The sequence below is a fragment of the Pristiophorus japonicus genome, unplaced genomic scaffold (genome assembly GCF_044704955.1).
Source record: "Pristiophorus japonicus isolate sPriJap1 unplaced genomic scaffold, sPriJap1.hap1 HAP1_SCAFFOLD_538, whole genome shotgun sequence".
In the NCBI taxonomy this organism is placed as follows: domain Eukaryota; kingdom Metazoa; phylum Chordata; class Chondrichthyes; family Pristiophoridae; genus Pristiophorus; species Pristiophorus japonicus.
In genome coordinates this window covers 296,301-314,825 of record NW_027254445.1, presented here as the reverse complement: position 1 = coordinate 314,825, position 18,525 = coordinate 296,301, and the positions used below count along the sequence as shown (strand labels likewise).

The 18,525-nt window shown below is 46.3% G+C and overlaps 1 protein-coding gene across 1 annotated transcript in view; it reads right to left on the bottom strand.

Moving 5' to 3' along the window:
* Positions 1–17,429, bottom strand: part of LOC139254226 (uncharacterized) — a 75,486-nt gene extending 58,057 nt beyond the window's left edge. The window contains exon 1 of the mRNA XM_070873655.1: positions 17,258–17,429. Within this exon, the coding sequence (XP_070729756.1) occupies positions 17,258–17,309 (52 nt within the window). The 5' untranslated portion in view covers positions 17,310–17,429. The remainder of the gene's footprint in view (positions 1–17,257) is intronic.
* Positions 17,430–18,525: the final 1,096 nt, after the last annotated feature.

Here is an 18,525-nt window from a genome sequence, read left to right as displayed (position 1 = left end):
GGTATGTTTCATGTTGGAGTTTCTGTATTTCAACCAAGTTTAGAAATCTTCTAGAAATTTTTGGGGATGTAACTAGTAGAGTGGACAAGGGAGAACCAGTGGATGTGGTGTATTTGGACCTTCAAAAGGCTTTTGTCAAGGTCCCACACAAGAGATTGGTATGCAAAATTAAAGCACATGGTATTGGGGGTAATGTATTGACATGGATAGAGAACTAGTTGGCAGACAGGAAGCAGAGAGTCGGGATAAACGGGTCCTTTTCAGAATGATAGGCAGTGACTAGTGGGGTGCGCAGGGCTCAGTGCTGGGACCCCAGATATTTACAATATACACCAATGATTTAGATGAAGAAATTGAGTGTAATAACTCCAAGTTTGCAGATGACACTAAACTGAGTGGCGGTGTGAGCTGTGAGGAGGACGCTAAGAGGCTGCAGGGTGACTTGGACAGGTTAGGTGAGTGGGCAAATGCATGGCAGATGCAGTACAATGTGGATAAATGTGAAGTTATCCACTTTGGTGGAAAAAATATGAAGGCAGAATATCATCTGAATTGTGGCAGATTAGGTAAAGGGGAGGTGCAACAAGACTTGGGTGTCATGGTACATCAGTCATTGAAGGTTGGCATGCAGGTACAGCAGGCAGTGAAGAAGGCAAATGGCATGTTGGCCTTCATAGCTAGGGGATTTGAATATAGGAGCAGGGAAGTCTTACTGCAGTTGTACAGGGCCTTGGTGAGGCCCCACCTGGAATATTGTGTTCAGTTTTGGTCTCCTAATCTGAGGAAGGACGTTCTTGCTATTGAGGGAGTGCAGCGAAGGTTCACCAGACTGATTCCCGGGATGGCGGGACTGATATATGAGGAGAGACTGGATCGACTGGGTCTGTATTCACTGGAGTTTCGTTGGTAAAGCCCCAGAATTGGGTCTTGGTTCCAAGGCAGTTCTTTATTGGCTCTCCTCACCCATGTGACTGTCTGCAGGAATTGGAACTGCTCCTTGATTAGGTTAATCGTTTTCCCATTAACACCTTTTCTAGTTTGGTGAGTTTTGATGGGCCTGCCCACCCAAAAATCATATTCCTTTTGTTCCTTAAGCTCCACGCAGAAGAGGAGGCTTTAACTGGATGTATTTTGTCTCTTGAACTGCAACCTGTCTGTAATCTGCACTTTCGACAGTTATACACACACACACAATTCACCGTTATTACATACATTCCATATCAATTCTATCATTAATATATATCTTTATTCTTACAAATGTCCTGCCTCGAGGCAGAAATATCCTAATTGACCCTTCATTTGGTTTATCTCCACAGGGCTCGCATATGGTGGTTCAGCTTTCTCAGGAGTTTTCTCACGTAGCAGATCCTAATGGTCACCAATTATGTCACGTAAAAATTGTCTTATTTCCAAATTAAAATCCTCCTTATTTGTCTCATCCTCTTCCTCATTTTCCTTATGATGATATCATAAACATTGAGAGAGAGGGTCGTGAGCCAGGGGTGTTGTCCTCCATCATACACTGTTTTCCACCATGGGCTGACTCTTAGCTTTTGTATAGCTCTGCTGTTTATGGCATTGTTCTGTCTCATTGTATTAAATGTTTGTGTGAGGTGGATGACTGCTGTAGAATGGATTTTAAGCTTGGAGAGAGAGAGGGGAAAGTGGACGGCCAAAGTTATCCACCACTCTCAGGGCCTCTGCTTGTTCTAGAAACACTACCCTGACGTCGGTGATGTTATGAATGCTTACCGGGAGCAGCCGATAGTCACCCAATACAGTTGGGGCGGTTGGCGTGAAACAAAAGGTGGACGACTTAATAGGTTATTCCTAAGTCCCATGCCTCGTCGTCTTGGCATTGGTTGTCACACAATGTTCCCCATGACTTGTATACACATACTGGGCCTGATACATTGTACACCTCGTAAGGTGTACGCCACACATCAGGGGTTCACTACAGTACAATAACATCTCCAGCAGAGACCCTCCCCTTCCCGTATTTCCAGTGCACTGTCGCTGTTCCCCCTTTTAACCCCTCCGGGCGACTGGGGGCGGTGAGCAATATGTAGTTTGTGTTTTACCCCAACATTTCCAACAGGTGGGTAAAAATCCTACTGGTAAAGTGTGAACCTTGATCGCTGTCCACTTGTACCAGTACTCCCTACCTACAAAACACATGATTCAGTCGTGTGTTGGCTGCTGTGATTGTGGTGTTGGAGAGGCAGGGGAATGCTTCGATCCATTTAGTGAATTGATCCAGCACCACTAGGGCATGCTGAAATTACCTTGCACCTGTACAAGTGGCCCAATGAAGTCTACTTGGAGGTGAGTCCATGGCCCTTGAGGTGGAGGCGCGCTTTGAAGCAAGGTTCAGTTAGTACACGCGGGAAGATTGTGTTGCAGGCATGGTAGGCATCGTGCCACATATTGGTCGATTGTTTCCCTCATGGAAGGTCACCAAGCTCTGGATGCTACCTTATAGAAGGTTACCAGGGCCGAATAGTGCTCTGCTGTGGGGTGGGAGTGAAAGAGGGAGAGCAGTTCCTGACCCATCTCTGGTGGAACACACACCATGGGCAGGCGTTCGGCTTTCTTTGGAACATCAGCAACTTCTCATCTGAGTCAGGGTCAGTGGCTAGTCTGGTATTGGGAGCCCAGGCTGTTGGTTGAGGAAGGGGTCTGCCTTCCTCGTGCCAGGTGCTTATGACCAGTATTGCTGCTGCAGGGATTTTAAATCTAGGTGATCTGTGGGGAGCCCTTGCTAACTGCATTGCAGGGCTCAACAACTATATCCTCTATCTCCCCATCAATTGCAGCATCCTTGGGGGCTCTGTCTGCTCTGGAATTTGCCTCGCTATGTGGACCCCCTTTTCTATGGGCTGCTACCTTTCCTATGAAGCAGGGCTGGGATCGCTATCCAAGGTATGACCAGAGCAGGCGTAACCAGGGCCCATGGACCAGGGCCTTGCCATATATCGTACGATAGTCATTTTTGTGGTATAGGGGCAAGGAGAACATGGTGTTTATGCATAGGCATTATCAGACCAAATATTCACCGGTCTATCTGAGGTCTCCTTCACAGCAATTAGAAGTGCAGCGATTTCTGCATATTGTGAGGATTGCCTGTTGCATCTTCGCTGGATGGTTCTTTCTGGCAATACCACAGCATACCCGGTGTGGGGGATCCTTCAATGTGATATGAGGCCCCATCGATGTAGACATCTGGCGCACCCTGTATGGGCTCTCTCTGCACAGGATGGGTCTCAAAGTTAATCAGGGGTAATGGACATTCATGCGGGTCCCCCTCATAGATCAGAAATTGTGGCAGCAATGTGGCAGGTTTGGAAATTATATCTGTTATGTCTTGAATAAAGAGTCAGACTAGATACTGCAAGCTCAAAGTTAATGTGACTGTAGTCTTTTATTACAGGTCTCAGAGTGCCTCTCCAGCCTGTGAGACCTCCTTATATACAGGTGCTCCCAAGGGGATCCCTTGGGACTCCAGGGGATAAGCCCCCTGGTGGTTAGACATGGTATTTACAGGTTTACATACATAACAACACTTCCCCCCCCCCACACCAAAAAGTCAATAGTGTCACTATTTACAATGTGAGTCGATCTGGGGCCTTCCTTTCCCCGGTTGATCGTCTCGGTGTAAATGCTGGTCTTGGTGAGTCGTTTGTTGGGCCCTCGCTGGGTTGCTGCGCAGCTGGCCTTGCTGGGCTGCTGGGGGTGGTGAACCTTGCTGGGTTGCTGCGGGTGATGGGTTCTGCTTTGTGGTCAACCGCTGGGTCGGTTGCCACTTGTGTGTTTGTTGGAGGGTCGAAAAAGGTAGAGTCTATTTTGGGTTGTTCTGGATAGACCGTAAATCTGAGTTTGGTTTGGTCCAAGTGTTTTCTGCAGGTGATTCCATTTGCAAGTTTGACCACAAACACCCTACTCCCCTCTTTGGCCAAAACAGTGCCAGCAAGCCACTTGGGATCTTGTCCATAGTTACACAAATGCCGGGTCATTTACTTCAATGTCGCATGACACATTTGCGCGATCATGATATGTATTCTGTTGAAGCCGCCTGCTCACTACCTGTTCGTGTAGATCAGGGTGGACTAATGAGAGCCTTGTCTTAAGGACCCTTTTCGTGAGCAGTTCAGTGGGAGGGACCCTAGTGAGCAAGTGGGGTCTTGTGTGTTAACTAAGCAGGACTCGGGATAAACGAGTCTGCAGTGAACCTTCAGTTACCCTTTTCAAGCTCTGCTTGATTGTTTGAACTGCTCGTTCTGCCTGACCATTGGACGCTGGCATAAACGGGGCAGACTTGTCAGTTTGAACCCATTGCGGGTCATGAATTCCTTGAATTCGGCACTGGTAAAGCACGGCCCATTGTCACTTACAAGGACATCAGGCAGGCCGTACATGGCAAACATTGCCCGTAGGCTTTCAATGCTGGCTGCAGACGTGCTTGCCGACATTATCACACATTCAATCCATTTGGAGTACGCATCTACAACCGCTAAAAACATTTTTCCCAAGAATGGTCCTGCACAGTCGACGTGGACCCAAGACTACGGTTTGGAGGGCCAGGACCATAAACTTAGTGGCGCCTCCCTGGATGCACTGCTTAACTGTGAACATGTATTACATTTGTGCACACAGGACTCTAAGTCCGCATCGATACTGGGCCACCACACGTGCAATCTGGCCATTGCTTTCATCATTAGAAAGGAGGGGGTTGGGGAGGAAATAAGATCATAATAAGATCATAAGAATTAGGAACAGGAGTCGGCCATCTAGCCCCTCGAGCCTGCTCCGCCATTCAACAAGATCATGGCTGATCTGGCCGTGGACTCAGATCCACTTACCCGCCCACTCCCCGTAATTCCCTTATTGGTTAAAAATCTATCTATCTGTGATTTGAATACATTCAATGAGCTAGCCTCAACTGCTTCCTTGGGCAGAGAATTCCACAGATTCACAACCCTCTGGGAGAAGAAATTCCTTCTCAACTCGGTTTTAAATTGGCTCCCCCGTATTTTGAGGCTGTGCCCCCTAGTTCTAGTCTCCCCGACCAGTGGAACCAACCTCTCTGCCTCTATCTTGTCTATCCCTTTCATTATTTCAAATGTTTCTGTAAGATCACCCCTCATCCTTCTGAACTCCAACGATTAAAGACCCAGTCTACTCAATCTATCATCATAAGGTAACCCCCTCATCTCCGGAATCAGTCTAGTGAATCGTCTCTGTACCCTCTCCAAAGCTAGTATATCCTTCCTTAAGTAAGGTGACCAAAACTGCACGCAGTACTCCAGGTGCGGCCTCACCAATACCCTGTACAGTTGCAGCAGGACCTCCCTGCTTTTGTACTCCATCCCTCTCGCAATGAAGGTCAACATTCCATTCGCCTTCCTGATTACCTGCTGCACCTGCAAACTAACTTTTTGGGATTCATGCACAAGGACCCCCAGGTCCCTCTGCACCTCAGCATGTTGTAATTTCTCCTCATTCAAATAATATTCCCTTTTACTGTTTTTTTTCAAGGTGGATGACCTCACATTTTCCGACATTGTATTCCATCTGCCAAACCTTAGCCCATTCGCTTAACCTAACTGAATCTCTTTGCAGCCTCTCTGTATCCTCTACACAACCCGCTTTCTCATTAATCTTTGTGTCATCTGCAAATTTTGTTACACTACACTCCGTCCCCTCTTCCAGGTCATCTATGTATATTGTAAACAGTTGTGGTCCCAGCACAGATCCCTGTGGCACACCACTAACCACCGATTTCCAACCCGAAAAGGACCCATTTATCCCGACTCTCTGCTTTCTGTTAGCCAGCCAATTCTCTATCCATGCTAATACATTTCCTCTGACTCCGCGTACCTTTATCTTCTGCAGTAACCTTTTGTGTGGCACCTTATCGAATGCCTTTTGGAAATCTAAATACACCACATACATCAGTACACCTCTATCCACCATGTTCGTTATCTCCTCAAAGAATTCCAGTAAATTAGTTAAACATGATTTCCCCTTCATGAATCCATGCTGCGTCTGCTTGATTGCACTATTCCTATCTAGATGTCCTGCTATTTCTTCCTTAATGATAGCTTCAAGCATTTTCCCCACTACAGATGTTAAACTAACCGGCCTATAGTTACCTGCCTTTTGTCTGCCCCCCTTTTTAAACAGAGGCGTTACATTAGCTGCTTTCCAATCCGCTGGTACCTCCCCAGAGTCCAGAGAATTTTGGTAGACTATAACGAATGCATCTGCTATAACTTCCGCCATCTCTTTTAATACCCTGGGATGCATTTCAAAGTTGTCTACCTTGAGTCCCATTAGCCTGTCCAACACTACTCCCCTAGTGATAGTGATTGTCTCAAGGTTCTCCCTTCCCACATTCCCGTGACCAGCAATTTTTGGCATGGTTTTTGTGTCTTCCACTGTGAAGACCGAAGCAAAATAATTGTTTAAGGTCTCAGCCATTTCCACATTTCCCATTATTAAATCCCCCTTCTCATCTTCTAAGGGACCAACATTTACTTTAGTCACTCTTTTCCTTTTTATATATCGGTAAAAGCTTTTACTATCTGTTTTTATGTTTTGCGCAAGTTTACTTTCGTAATCTATCTTTCCTTTCTTTATTGCTTTCTTAGTCATTCTATGCTGTCGTTTAAAATTTTCCCAATCTTCTGGTTTCCCACTAACCTTGGCCACCTTCTATGCATTGGTTTTTAATTTGATACTCTCCTTTATTTCCTTGGTTATCCACGGCTGGTTATCCCTTCTCTTACCGCCCTTCTTTTTCACTGGAACATATTTTTGTTGAGCACTATGAAAGAGCTCCTTAAAAGTCATTCAATGTTCCTCAATTGTGCCACCGTTTAGTCTGTGTTTCCAGTCTACTTTAGCCAACTCTGCCCTCATCCCACTGTAGTCCCCTTTGTTTAAGAATAGTACGCTCGTTTGAGACACTACTTCCTCATCCTCAATCTGTATTACAAATTCAACCATACTGTGATCACTCATTCCGAGAGGATCTTTTACTAGGAGATCGTTTATTATTCCTGTCTCATTACACAGGACCAGATCTAAGATCGCTTGCTCCCTTGTAGGTTCTGTAACATACTGTTCTAAGAAACAATCCCGTATGCATTCTATGAATTCCTCCTCAAGGCTACCCCGTGCGATTTGATTTGACCAATCGATATGTAGGTTAAAATCCCCCATGATTACTGCCGTTCCTTTCTCACATGCCTCCATTATTCCCTTGATTATTGCCCGCCCCACCGTGAAATTATTATTTGGGGGCCTATAAACTAACCCCACCAGTGACTTTTTCCCCTTGCTATCTCTAATCTCCACCCACAATGATTCAACATTTTGTTTATTAGAGCCAATATCGTCTCTCACAACTGCCCTGATATCATCCTTTATTAACAGAGCTACCCCACCTCCTTTCCCTTCTTGTCTATCTTTCCGAATTGTTAGATACCCCTGTATGTTTAATTCCCAGTCTTGGCCAACTTGCAACTACATTTCTGTAATGGCCACCAAATCATACCCATTTGTAATGATTTGTGCCGTCAACTCATTTACTTTATTTTGAATGCTGCGTGCGTTTAGGTAGAGTGTTTTAATACTAGTTTTTAAACCATGATTTGTAGTTTTGACCCCTCCTGCAGCCCCTTTATATTCATACATATTGTCTCTTCCTATCACCTTGTGGTTTACACTTACCCCAGTGCTACTCTGCTCTGTTGCCTCCTGCCTTTTGAATTCTTTCTTAGGGCCCTGTTCATCTGAGCTCTCACCCATTCTAACTAGCTCAGAGCCCTCTCCTGGGTCCCGAATACTCCTTGCATTGAGGCACCGAGCTTTCATGCTTGCCTTTTTATTACACTTTGACCCTTTAGAATTTTGCTGTACAGTGGCCCTTTTTGTTTTTTGCCTTGGGTTTCTCTGCCCTCCACTTTTACTCATCTCCTTTCTGTCTTTTGCTTTTGTCTCCATTTTGTTTCCCTCTGTCTCCCTGCATTGGTTCCCACCCCCCTGCCATATTAGTTTAACTCCTCCCCAACAGCACTAGCAAACACTCCCCCTAGGACATTGGTTCCGGTCCTGCCCAGGTGCAGACCATCCGGTTTGTACTGGTCCCACCTCCCCCAGAACCGGTTCCAATGCCCCAGGAATTTGAATCCCTCCCTGCTGCACCACTGCTCAAGCCACGTATTCATCTGAGCTATCCTGCGATTCCTACTCTGACTAGCACATGGCAGTGGTAGCAATCCCGAGATTACTACTTTTGAGGTCCTACGTTTTATTAATTTAATTTAGCTCCTAGCTCCTTAAATTCGTCTTGTAGGACCTCATCCCTTTTTTTACCTATATCGTTGGTACCAATGTGCACCACGACAACTGGCTGTTCGCCCTCCCTTTTCAGAATGTCCTGCACCCGCTCCGAGACATCCTTGACCCTTGCACCAGGGAGGCAACATACCATCCTGGAGTCTCGGTTGCGGCCACAGTAATGTGAAGGGGGAGAAAAGGAGAAAGAAACCGGTGGCTCTAAAATGCTTCACTCTGAATGTCACAAATAGAAAAATATTTTAAAAACACAGAAGTTTGGAACTACTTTAAATGGGTTTGCAATGCCGGATGGGATATGTGGTGTTGCACAGTTTCTCACATGTCCATTAACTGGGCATTAACTCCTGGGAGACATGGGGAGGGCAGAGTTACTAACTGACTCCCCCTGCTCCAAGAGATGGCCTGTTGGTTAAAATCTGAGCTTTAAAAATAAAGAGGAATTTGGGTCCCAGCAAGACTCCACAATGTGGTTTATTGCACTGAGCCCCAAGGATGTCCTTGCTTCTGTTACTCAACTTCCTCTTATTAATGAATTGCTTAATAGTTATCTTGGACGGCAATCACTGAAAACATCGTTATTTCAAAACAGGCTGGGGAACTATGGCTGTGAAAGAAAAGTTTCTGTCTTCAGGCACCTGAGGCTATGAGGAGAGTTTGAACAGCCTGAGATTGTTTGCTTTGGAGAAATATTGGGTGAGAAATTGGTCATCGTTGCGCCCATTATCCAGACGGAAAACAGGAGCAAGAATGACCAATTTCCCAGGGTCTGCCCTTCACCCCAAGAGCACCTGAAAACATCCAATGGCCCCAGAAGATTTTCAGGCATTCGGGACGGCCGCCTAAAGCAGGCGCTAGGACCCTCGAGTATGCTAATGGTGCTGGCGCCAGTTCCGTTAAATAAGCGTAGGTGGCCGTTTAGTGCCTGATAAGCGAGTCCTGGGGTGTGCTTCGAGTTCATCTGGATTGCAACATAGGCCAATCAGCCTCAAGTAGGCTCAAGGCCCAACAACAGCTAACGAGGAGTCTGGGGGGTCGGTTCGGCCAAAAATATCAATTGGGTGATTGTAAATGTGTTGGGTGGGTAGGTACGAGTGCTCACTTCAGACTCAACCACTCGAGGAAATGAAATCAGTCAGGTAGTGAGTTTACAATCTCTCCACGGCCTTGCCCTTTCCCTATCTCTGTAACCTCCTCCAGCCCTTCAACCCTCCGGGAACTCTGCACTCCAATTCTGGCCTCTTGTGCATCCCCCACTTCCTTCGCCCCACCATTCTGGTGGCCGTGCCTTCAGCTGTCTGGGCCCGAAGCTGTGGCATTCCCTCCCTAAACCTCTCCGTCTCTACTTCCTTTTGGTCACTCCTTAAACCCGATCTCTTCACCTGGCTTAATATCTGTTTATGTGGCTCGGTGTCAAATTGTGTCTGATACCGTTCCTGAGAAGCGCCTTGTGAGGGTTTATTACGTTAAAGGCACTATAAATACAAGTTGTTCTCATTGAATGGGTCGGGCTGCAGCCCACAATTGGATTTGGGCAGCCACAAACACACTCGGCAAACAGCGAGGGGGAGCCCGGCTTCTCCAAGTATTGGCGGACCGGATTAAACACACGGAGAACTGCAAACCCCAAATTCTGGTTAGAAAACGAATGGAGTTGTGAGCATCAGTGAATAAATGGGAGCAGTGGCAATACCAACAAATCAGTAAGTTAGTGGGACAGTGAGAACTGAACCAACTCCAGAGCCATGGACACACGGAAATCAATTCCTGAAGCAGCAGGCACATCAGCAGATGAATGGATTAACAGCAACATTGGTGAATTGAGAGAGAATGGGCTAGCAACAAATCAATAAAGGAAGGGAGCAGCTGGCACTGGTGAACTAATATCCCTTCTTACCTTTGCTGCCACTGCTTCCTGCCCCCGACACTAGAAAAAGGCCCGAGAGTTCAACAGGCAACGGGAGTTCGAGGAGCGGTGAGTCGGGAGGCCTATAAAAGGCCCGAGTGTTCGAGAGGCAGCGGGAGTTCGAGGAGCGGTGAGTCAGGAGCCTATAAAAGGCCCGAGAGTTCGAGAGGCAGCGGGAGTTCGAGGAGCGGTGAGTCAGGAGCCTATAAAAGGCCCGAGAGTTCGAGAGACAGCGAGACTTCGAGGAGCGGTGAGTTGGGAGGTCTATAAAAGGCCCGAGATTTCGATAGGCAGCAGGAGTTCGAGGAGCGGTGAGTCGGGAGGCCTATAAAAGGCCCGAGATTTCGATAGGCAGCAGGAGTTCGAGGACCGGTGAGTCGGGAGACTATCTGGTGCAGAGGCAGAAGGTAAACAAAGAAGTAGAAAGAAATCAAAGGGCGACATCACAGCCAAGCGGGTAAGTGATTGGCTGGTGGATTGGTGAGTATTTAATCTTTTTTTCTTCCTTGTATTTCCTTATCAGTAGGTTACCTTTGACATTGTTGCCAAATTAAGTTAATCTAAGGGTTAAGTCATGGTAGGAAAGCTCAGACACATGTCATGCTCCCCCTGTGCTATGTGGGAAGCCAGGGATGCTTCCAGTGTCCCTGACGACTACATGTGCAGGAAGTATATCCTGCTGCAGCACCTGACAGACCGCATTGCGGCACTGGAGCTGCGCATGGATTCACTCTGGAGCATCTGCGATGCTGAGGATGTCATGAATAGTATATTTAGTGAGTTGGTCACAGCGCAGGCAAAGGTTACTCAGGCAGATAAGGAATGGGTGACCATCAGGCAGAGCAGTGGAAGGAAGATAGTGCAGGGCTCCCCTGTGGTCATCTCCCTGCAAAACAGACACAGCGTTTTGGGTACTATTGGGGGGGTATGAGTCATCAGGGGAAGGCAGCAGCAGTCAAGTTCATGGCATGATGGATGGCTCTGCTGCACAGGAGGGCAGGAAGAAGAGTGCAGGAGCTATCGTGGTAGGGGATTCTATTGTAAGGGGAATAGATAGACGTTTCTGTGGCCGCAATCGAGACTCCAGGATGGTATGTTGCCTCCTTGCAAGGGTCAGGGATGTCTCAGAGCGGCTGCAGGACATTTTGGAGGGGGAGGGTGAACAGCCAGTTGTCGTGGTGCATATAGCTACCAACGATATAGGTAAAAAATGGGATGAAGTCCTACAAGCTGAATTTAGGGAGCTAGGAGTTAAATTAAAAGCAGGACCTCAAAGGTAGTAATCTCAGGATTGCTACCAGTGCCACATGCTAGTCAGAGTAGTAATCACAGGATAGCTCAGATGAATACGTGACTTGAGGAGTGGTGCAGCAGGGAGGGATTCAAATTCCTGGGACATTGGAACCGGTTCTGGGGGAGGTGGGACCAGTACAAACCGGACGGTCTGCACCTGGGCAGGACAGGAACCAATGTCCGAGGGGGAGTGTTTGCTAGTGCTGTTTGGGAGTGGTTAAACTAATATGGCAGGGGGATGGGAACCTATGCAGGGAGACAGGGAAATAAAATGGTGGGAGAAGGAAAAAATAGAAAGAAGAAAAAATAAAAGTGGAGGGCAGAGAAACCAAAGGCAAAAATCAAAAAGGGCCACATTACAGCAAAAGTCTAAAGGGACAAAGAGTGTTAAAAAGACAAGGCTGAAGGCTCTGTGCCTCAATACGAGGAGTATTCGTAATAAGGTGGATGAATTAACTGCTCAGGCAGCTATTAACGAATATGATATAATTGGGATTATGGAGACATGGCCCCAGAGTGACCAAGGCTGGGAACTCAACATTCAGGGGTATTCAACATTCAGGAAGGATAGACAGAAAGGAAAAGGAGGTAGGGTAACATTGCTGGTTAGAGAAGGAGTGAATGCAATAGTAAGGAAGGACATTGGCTTAGATGATCTGGAATCTGTATGGGTAGAGCTGCGGAATACTAAAGGGCAGAAAACGCTAGTGGGAGTTGTGGACAGACCACCAAACAGTAGTAGTGAGTTTGGGGACAACACCAACAAGAAATTAGGGATGCATGCAATAAAGATTCAGCAGTTATCATGGGCGACTTTAATCTACATATAGATTGGGCTAACCAAACAGGTACAGTACGGTGGAGGAGGATTTCCTGGAGTGTATTAGGGATGGTTTTCCAGACCAATATGTCGAAGAACAACTAGAGGGCTGGCCATCCTAGACTGGGTGATGTGTAACGAGAAAGGACTAATTAACAATCTTGTTGCTCGAGGCCCCTTGGGAAAGAGTGGCCATAATATGTTGAATTCTTTATTAAGATGGAAAGTGACAAAGTTAATTCAGAGACTAGGGTTCTGAATTTAAGGAAAGGTAACTTCGATGGTATGAGACGTGAATTGGCTAGAATAGACTGGCGAATGATACTTAAAAGGATTGATGGTGGATAGGCAATGGCAAACATTTAAAGATCACATGGATGAACTTCAACAATTGTACATCCCTGTCTGGGGTAAAAATAAAACGGGGAAGGGAGCTCAACCGTGGCTAACAAGGGAAATTAAGGACAGTGTTAAATCCAAGGAAGATGCATATAAATTGGCCAGAAAAAGCAGCAAACCTGAGGACCAGGAGAAATTTAGAATTCAGCAGAGAAGGACAAAGGTTTTAATAAGGAGGGGGAAAATAGAGATTGAGAGGAAGCTTGCTGGGCACATAAAAATTGACTGCAAAAGCTTCTATAGACAAGTGAAGAGAAAAAAGTTTGTGAAGACAAACGTAGGTCCCTTGCAGTCGGATTCAGGTGAATTTATAATGGGGAACACAGAAATGGCAGACCAATTGAACAAATACTTTGGTTCTGTCTTCACGAAGGAAGACACAAATAACCTTCTGGAAATACAAGGGGACCGAGGGTCTAGGGAGAAGGAGGAACTGAAGGAAATCCTGATTAGTCAGGAAATTGTGTTTTAGAAATTGATGGGATTGAAGGCCGATAAATACCCGGGGCCTGCATCCCAGAGCACTTAAGGAAGTGGCCCTAGAAATAGTGGATGCATTGGTGATCATTTTCCAACAGTCTATCGACTCTGGATCAATTCCTATGGACTGGAGGGTAGCTAATGTAACACCACTTTTTAAAAAAGGAGGGAGAGAGAAAACAGGTAATTATAGACCAGTTAGCCTGACATCAGTCATGGGGAAAATGTTGGAATCAATTATTAAAGATCAAATAGCAGTGCATTTGGAAAGCAGTGACAGGATTGGTCCAAGTCAGCATGGATTTATGAAAGGGAAATCATGCTTGACAAATCTTTTAGAATTTTTTGAGAAGTGTAACTAGTAAAGTGGACAAGGGAGAACCAGTGGATGTGGTGTATTTGGACTTTCAAAAGGCTTTTGACAAGGTCCCACACAAGAGATTGGTGTGCAAAATTAAAGCACATGGTATTGGGGGTAATGTATTGATGTGGATAGAGAACTGGTTGGCAGACAGGAAGCAGAAAGTCAGGATAAATGGGTCCTTTTCAGAATGGCAGGCAGTAACTAGTGGGGTGCCGCAGGGCTCAGTGCTGGGACCCCAGCTATTTACAATATATATATCAATGATTTAGATGAAGGAATTGAGTGTAATATCTCCAAGTTTGCAGATGACACTAAGCTGGGTGGCAGTGTGAGCTGTGAGGAGGATGCTAAGAGGCTGCAGGGTGATTTGGACAGGTTAGGTGAGTGGGCAAATACATGATGGATGCAGTATCATGTGGATAAATGTGGGGTTGTCCATTTTAGTGCCAAAAACACGAAGGCAGAATATTATCTGAATGGCGGCAGATTAGGAAAAGGGGAGGTGCAACGAGACCTGGGTGTCATGTACATCAGTCATTGAAGGTTAGTCGGCAGGTGCAGCAGGTGGTGAAGAGGACAAATGGTATGTTGGCCTTCATAGCTAGTGGATTTGAGTATAGGAGCAGGGAGTTCTTGTTGCAGCTGTGCAGGGCCTTGGTGAGACCTCACCTGGAATATTGTGTTCAGTTTTGGTCTCCTAATCTGAGGAAGGACATTCTTGCTATTGAGGGAGTGCAGCGAAGGTTCACTAGACTGATTCCCGGGATGGCAGGACTGACATATGAGGAGAGACTGGATCAACTGGACCTGTATTCACTGGAGTTTAGAAGAATGAGAGGGGATCTCATAGAAACATATAAAATTCTGATGGGACTGGACAGGTTAGATGTAGGAAGAATGTTCCCGATGTTGGGAAAGTCCAGAACCAGGCGTCATAGTCTAAGGATAAGGGGTAAGCCATTTAGAACCGAGGTGAGGAGAAACTTCTTCTCTCAGAGAGTTGTTAACCTGTGGAATTCTCTTCTGCAGAGAGTTGTTGATACCAGTTCGTTAGATATATTCAAGAGGGAGTTGGATATGGCCCTTATGGCGAAAGGGATCAAGTGGTATGGAGAGAAATCAGGAAAGGGATACTGGGGTGAATGATCAGCCATGATCTTATTGAATGGTGGTGCAGGCTCGAAGGGCCGTATGGCTTAATCCTGCACATATTTTCTATGTTTCTATGTAACCCACTTTCACTAGTTTCACCAGCGATTTACATTTCAAAGCAGTGACCCATCCTCGTGTATTTGCTGACTACAAGGCAAGTTCAAAACACTAAAGGTGGTTTCAGCTAAGAAAGAGGATCTTAATTTGCTACGGCACTTAATTAATATATATTTGTATAATATAATCAGTTTATGTTCTTTTAAAAATTCCTGCTTAAAGTCCACTGGTGCCTGAATTTTAATATAGATTGCTGTATAGATAGAGACACATAAATAGGTGTATCCCACTCAATGATGTTCACAAACACCCCATACAAGTAAAACACATTCAAAAATATTCCGATTTGTCTTTCTTGGATCCAAAATGGATGACCTCACATTTCCCTCTAATAAACCCCACCTGCCAGTTTTGCCCTCTCACTGAGTCTGTCTCTGTACCTTTGTAACTTCCTGTTCCCATCTGCACAACTTACTGTGTCTCCAACTCAGTGCCATCTTGGATGTACAACTCTGTCCCTCCATCCAAATCACTAATAAATATGGTGAAGAGCTGAGGCCCCAGTCCCGATCCCTGGGAAACACCACTTGTCACATCCTGCTAATCAGAGTACCTGTCACTGTCTCCTATCTCTCAACCAATGACCAACACATGTCACTGAGTCCCCTTCAATTCCATGCCTTCTCATGTTTGATAATCTGTCAGGAACCTGATCTTTCTGGAAGTTCATGCAGGCCACATCCGTAGACACTCCCCTATCCACCATGTGAGTGAGCTCCGAAACACATTCAGCTCGATGAACCAGACATGACCTAGTCTTCACAATCCGTGCTGGCTCTCTTTGATCAGCTCAGACTTGTCCACGTGCTCGGTCACTCTGTCCCTGGTGATCTATTCCAGCAACTTCCCCACAACTGACATTAAACTGACAGGTCAGTAGTTACTTGCTTTCTGCCTCCTCCCTTCTTCAAATATGGAGCACCATTTGCAATTTTCCAGACCAAGGACATAATTCCTGATTCTAGAGGATTCTGGAAAACAATGACAAACACATCTACAATTTCCTCACTGGTTTCTTTTAATATCCGGGGTGGTAACCAGCAGGTCCTGGAGATCTGTCTCTCTTCAGTCACAATATTTACACAGTGACATTTTTTACATGCATTAACTCCAGTAAATTCTTCTAAATGGATGCAGTTTCCATTGCCCAAGTCTGCCATGCCCTTATAATCTATTATAGTCTCGCCTGTATCTGTCTTTATTGGGCCCACATTCCCCTTCAACCACTCCCTTTCTCTAAATAAACTGAAACACCCATCAGTGCCTTTGTCACCTCGTGACTTGACTATTCCAAAGCACTCCTAGCCGGCCTCCACATTCGGCCCTACGTAAACTAGAGGTGATCCAAAACTCGGCTGTCCGTGTCCTAACTCGCACCAAGTCCCACTCACCCATCACCCCTGAGCTCGCTGACTTACATTAGCTTCCGGTGAAGCAATGCCTCGATTTCAAAGTTCTCATCCTTGTTTTCAAATCCTTCCATGGCCTCGCCCCTCCCTATCTCTGTAATCTCCTCCTGCCATACAGTCCCCCGAGATGTTTGTGCTTCTCTAATTCTGCCCTCTTGCCCATCCCTGATTATAATCGCTCCACCATTGGTGGCCGTGCCTTCTGTTGCCTGGGCCCCAAGCTCTGGAACTCCCTGCCTAAACCTCTCCGCCTCTCTTTCCTCCTTCAAGACAATCCTTAAAACATACCTCTTTGACCAAGCTTTTGATCACCTGCACTAATTTCTGCTTATGCAGCTTGGTGTCAAATTTTATCTCTCATAATACTCCTGTGAAGCCCCTTGGGAAGTTTCACTACATTAAAGGTGCTATATAAATACCAGTTGTTGTTGTTGATAACTTCTGCTGTTTGCTTTGATAATTTTCACCAGTTTTTTCTGTATTCCTTTATGCAGCTCTTACTTTCTTTGTATCCCTTTGTTGCTTTATTTCCACATTGCTTTTCATTTGTGTCAGCCTTTGCTTTTAGTATAATACTGTCTCTTACCTCACAGGAGGGGCCAGCCTACTGATAGCTCACCCAACGCCTGTTCTTCACAAGTGAATCTGAACAATACATCGTGGATGGCTTCTCAGCCTGGAAGAGCAGTTGATCCTATTGGTCTCCACACCCCAGCAGTCACACACACAGACCAGGAGTGGGATAACTGGGCAGTGTGGCTCAGTGTCACATCTTACCGGGTATTTGTCCACTGAACCATGAGAAATCCCAACATATCTCAATTCTTAAACATAAATATCTGACTGCAAAATACCTGACTCACACCACCCGGCAACAATCGCGAAATCAAACTCAGAAATGTGATCATATGAAACCAAACCCAGGTTGGGTGACCCCACTCTGGACATTTACTTACCCACTGCAACACAGAGGGTCAGAGTCACGGCTGTGAGCCTCGGGCCAAACATTTCAAATTAATTATTTTTAAAAGATGAAATTCCTGTTCATTCACACACTGTATAATATGCTACCGTCGATGTTTCAGAGATAGCTGATTGTCACTGAACTTCCTTACAGGGTTCTCACAGCTCAAGTACAAACCACATAAAGAGGAACGAATAACAAGAGCAAGTGGGCCGTCCTCTGGAAAAAACATATTCACACAAAGAAAGACCTGCATTTATATAGCGCCTTTCACGAGCACCAGACGTCTCAAAGCGCTTTACAACCACTGTAGTACTTTTGGAGTGTAGTCACTGTTGTAATGTGGGAAACGGGGCAGCCAATAATGACCAGATAATTTGTTTTTGTTGTTGATTGAGGGATAAATATTGGCGAGGACAGGGGATAACTCCCCTGCTCTTCTTTGAAATGGTGCCAGAGGAGCTTTTACGTCCACCTGAGAGCAGACAGTGTCTCGGTTTATCTCAGCCATGATGGTATTAAATGGCGGAGCAGGCTCGAGGGGCCGTATGGCCGACTCCTGCTCCTATTTCTTGTGTTCTTATATAATGTCCCTTCGACAGTCTTCCTGCTATCGTGGTTTCTCCAACAGTGCCGCTCCCTTCGGCCTCAGCTCCACCACTGACCCTTGCTCCCCGTTTCTTCTCTCTCTGGGACAATGGTGCGTCTTCACCTATCTTGCTCCCTTTTGGCTTCTTTGTCTCCCCACTCGTTGTCCTGCTGCCCCTTTAAGACTCCTGCCTCTTGCACCCTCTCCTTGTTTTGCCCCCTCCTGCTCCCCAGGATATCTGACTCCCCGCCTTTCTTTGGAGTACTTACACTTACCCCGTTCCCACCTCCGCTCCCCCCACGGACACCCGATTCCTTAGGGGAGCTGAGCCGTATTATGGCTCGACTCTGCCCTTGACCCATGCTGCCCCTCGCTGTCTTTGTCCTTTTCCACCACACTTGGTATGTTTTCCACCATCTCCGTCCTGTTCTCTGCTCCGCAATTTTCTGCCTCTTCTTGTGCTCTTTTCTCATTCCGTTCGCCAGCAGTGTCCTCCGCCTGCTCTGCTCCTCCAGCCACTCCACTCACACCTCCTGCTCATTCTCCCATCTCCTCGTCACTCAAGGGGCTTCCTTCTGCCTCACACTCAGAGGGTGGGGCCTTTGTGACACACCCCACAGCTCTCTGGCTTGCAGCTCCAAGCAATGTGTCCAGATTCACCGCAGTTATAG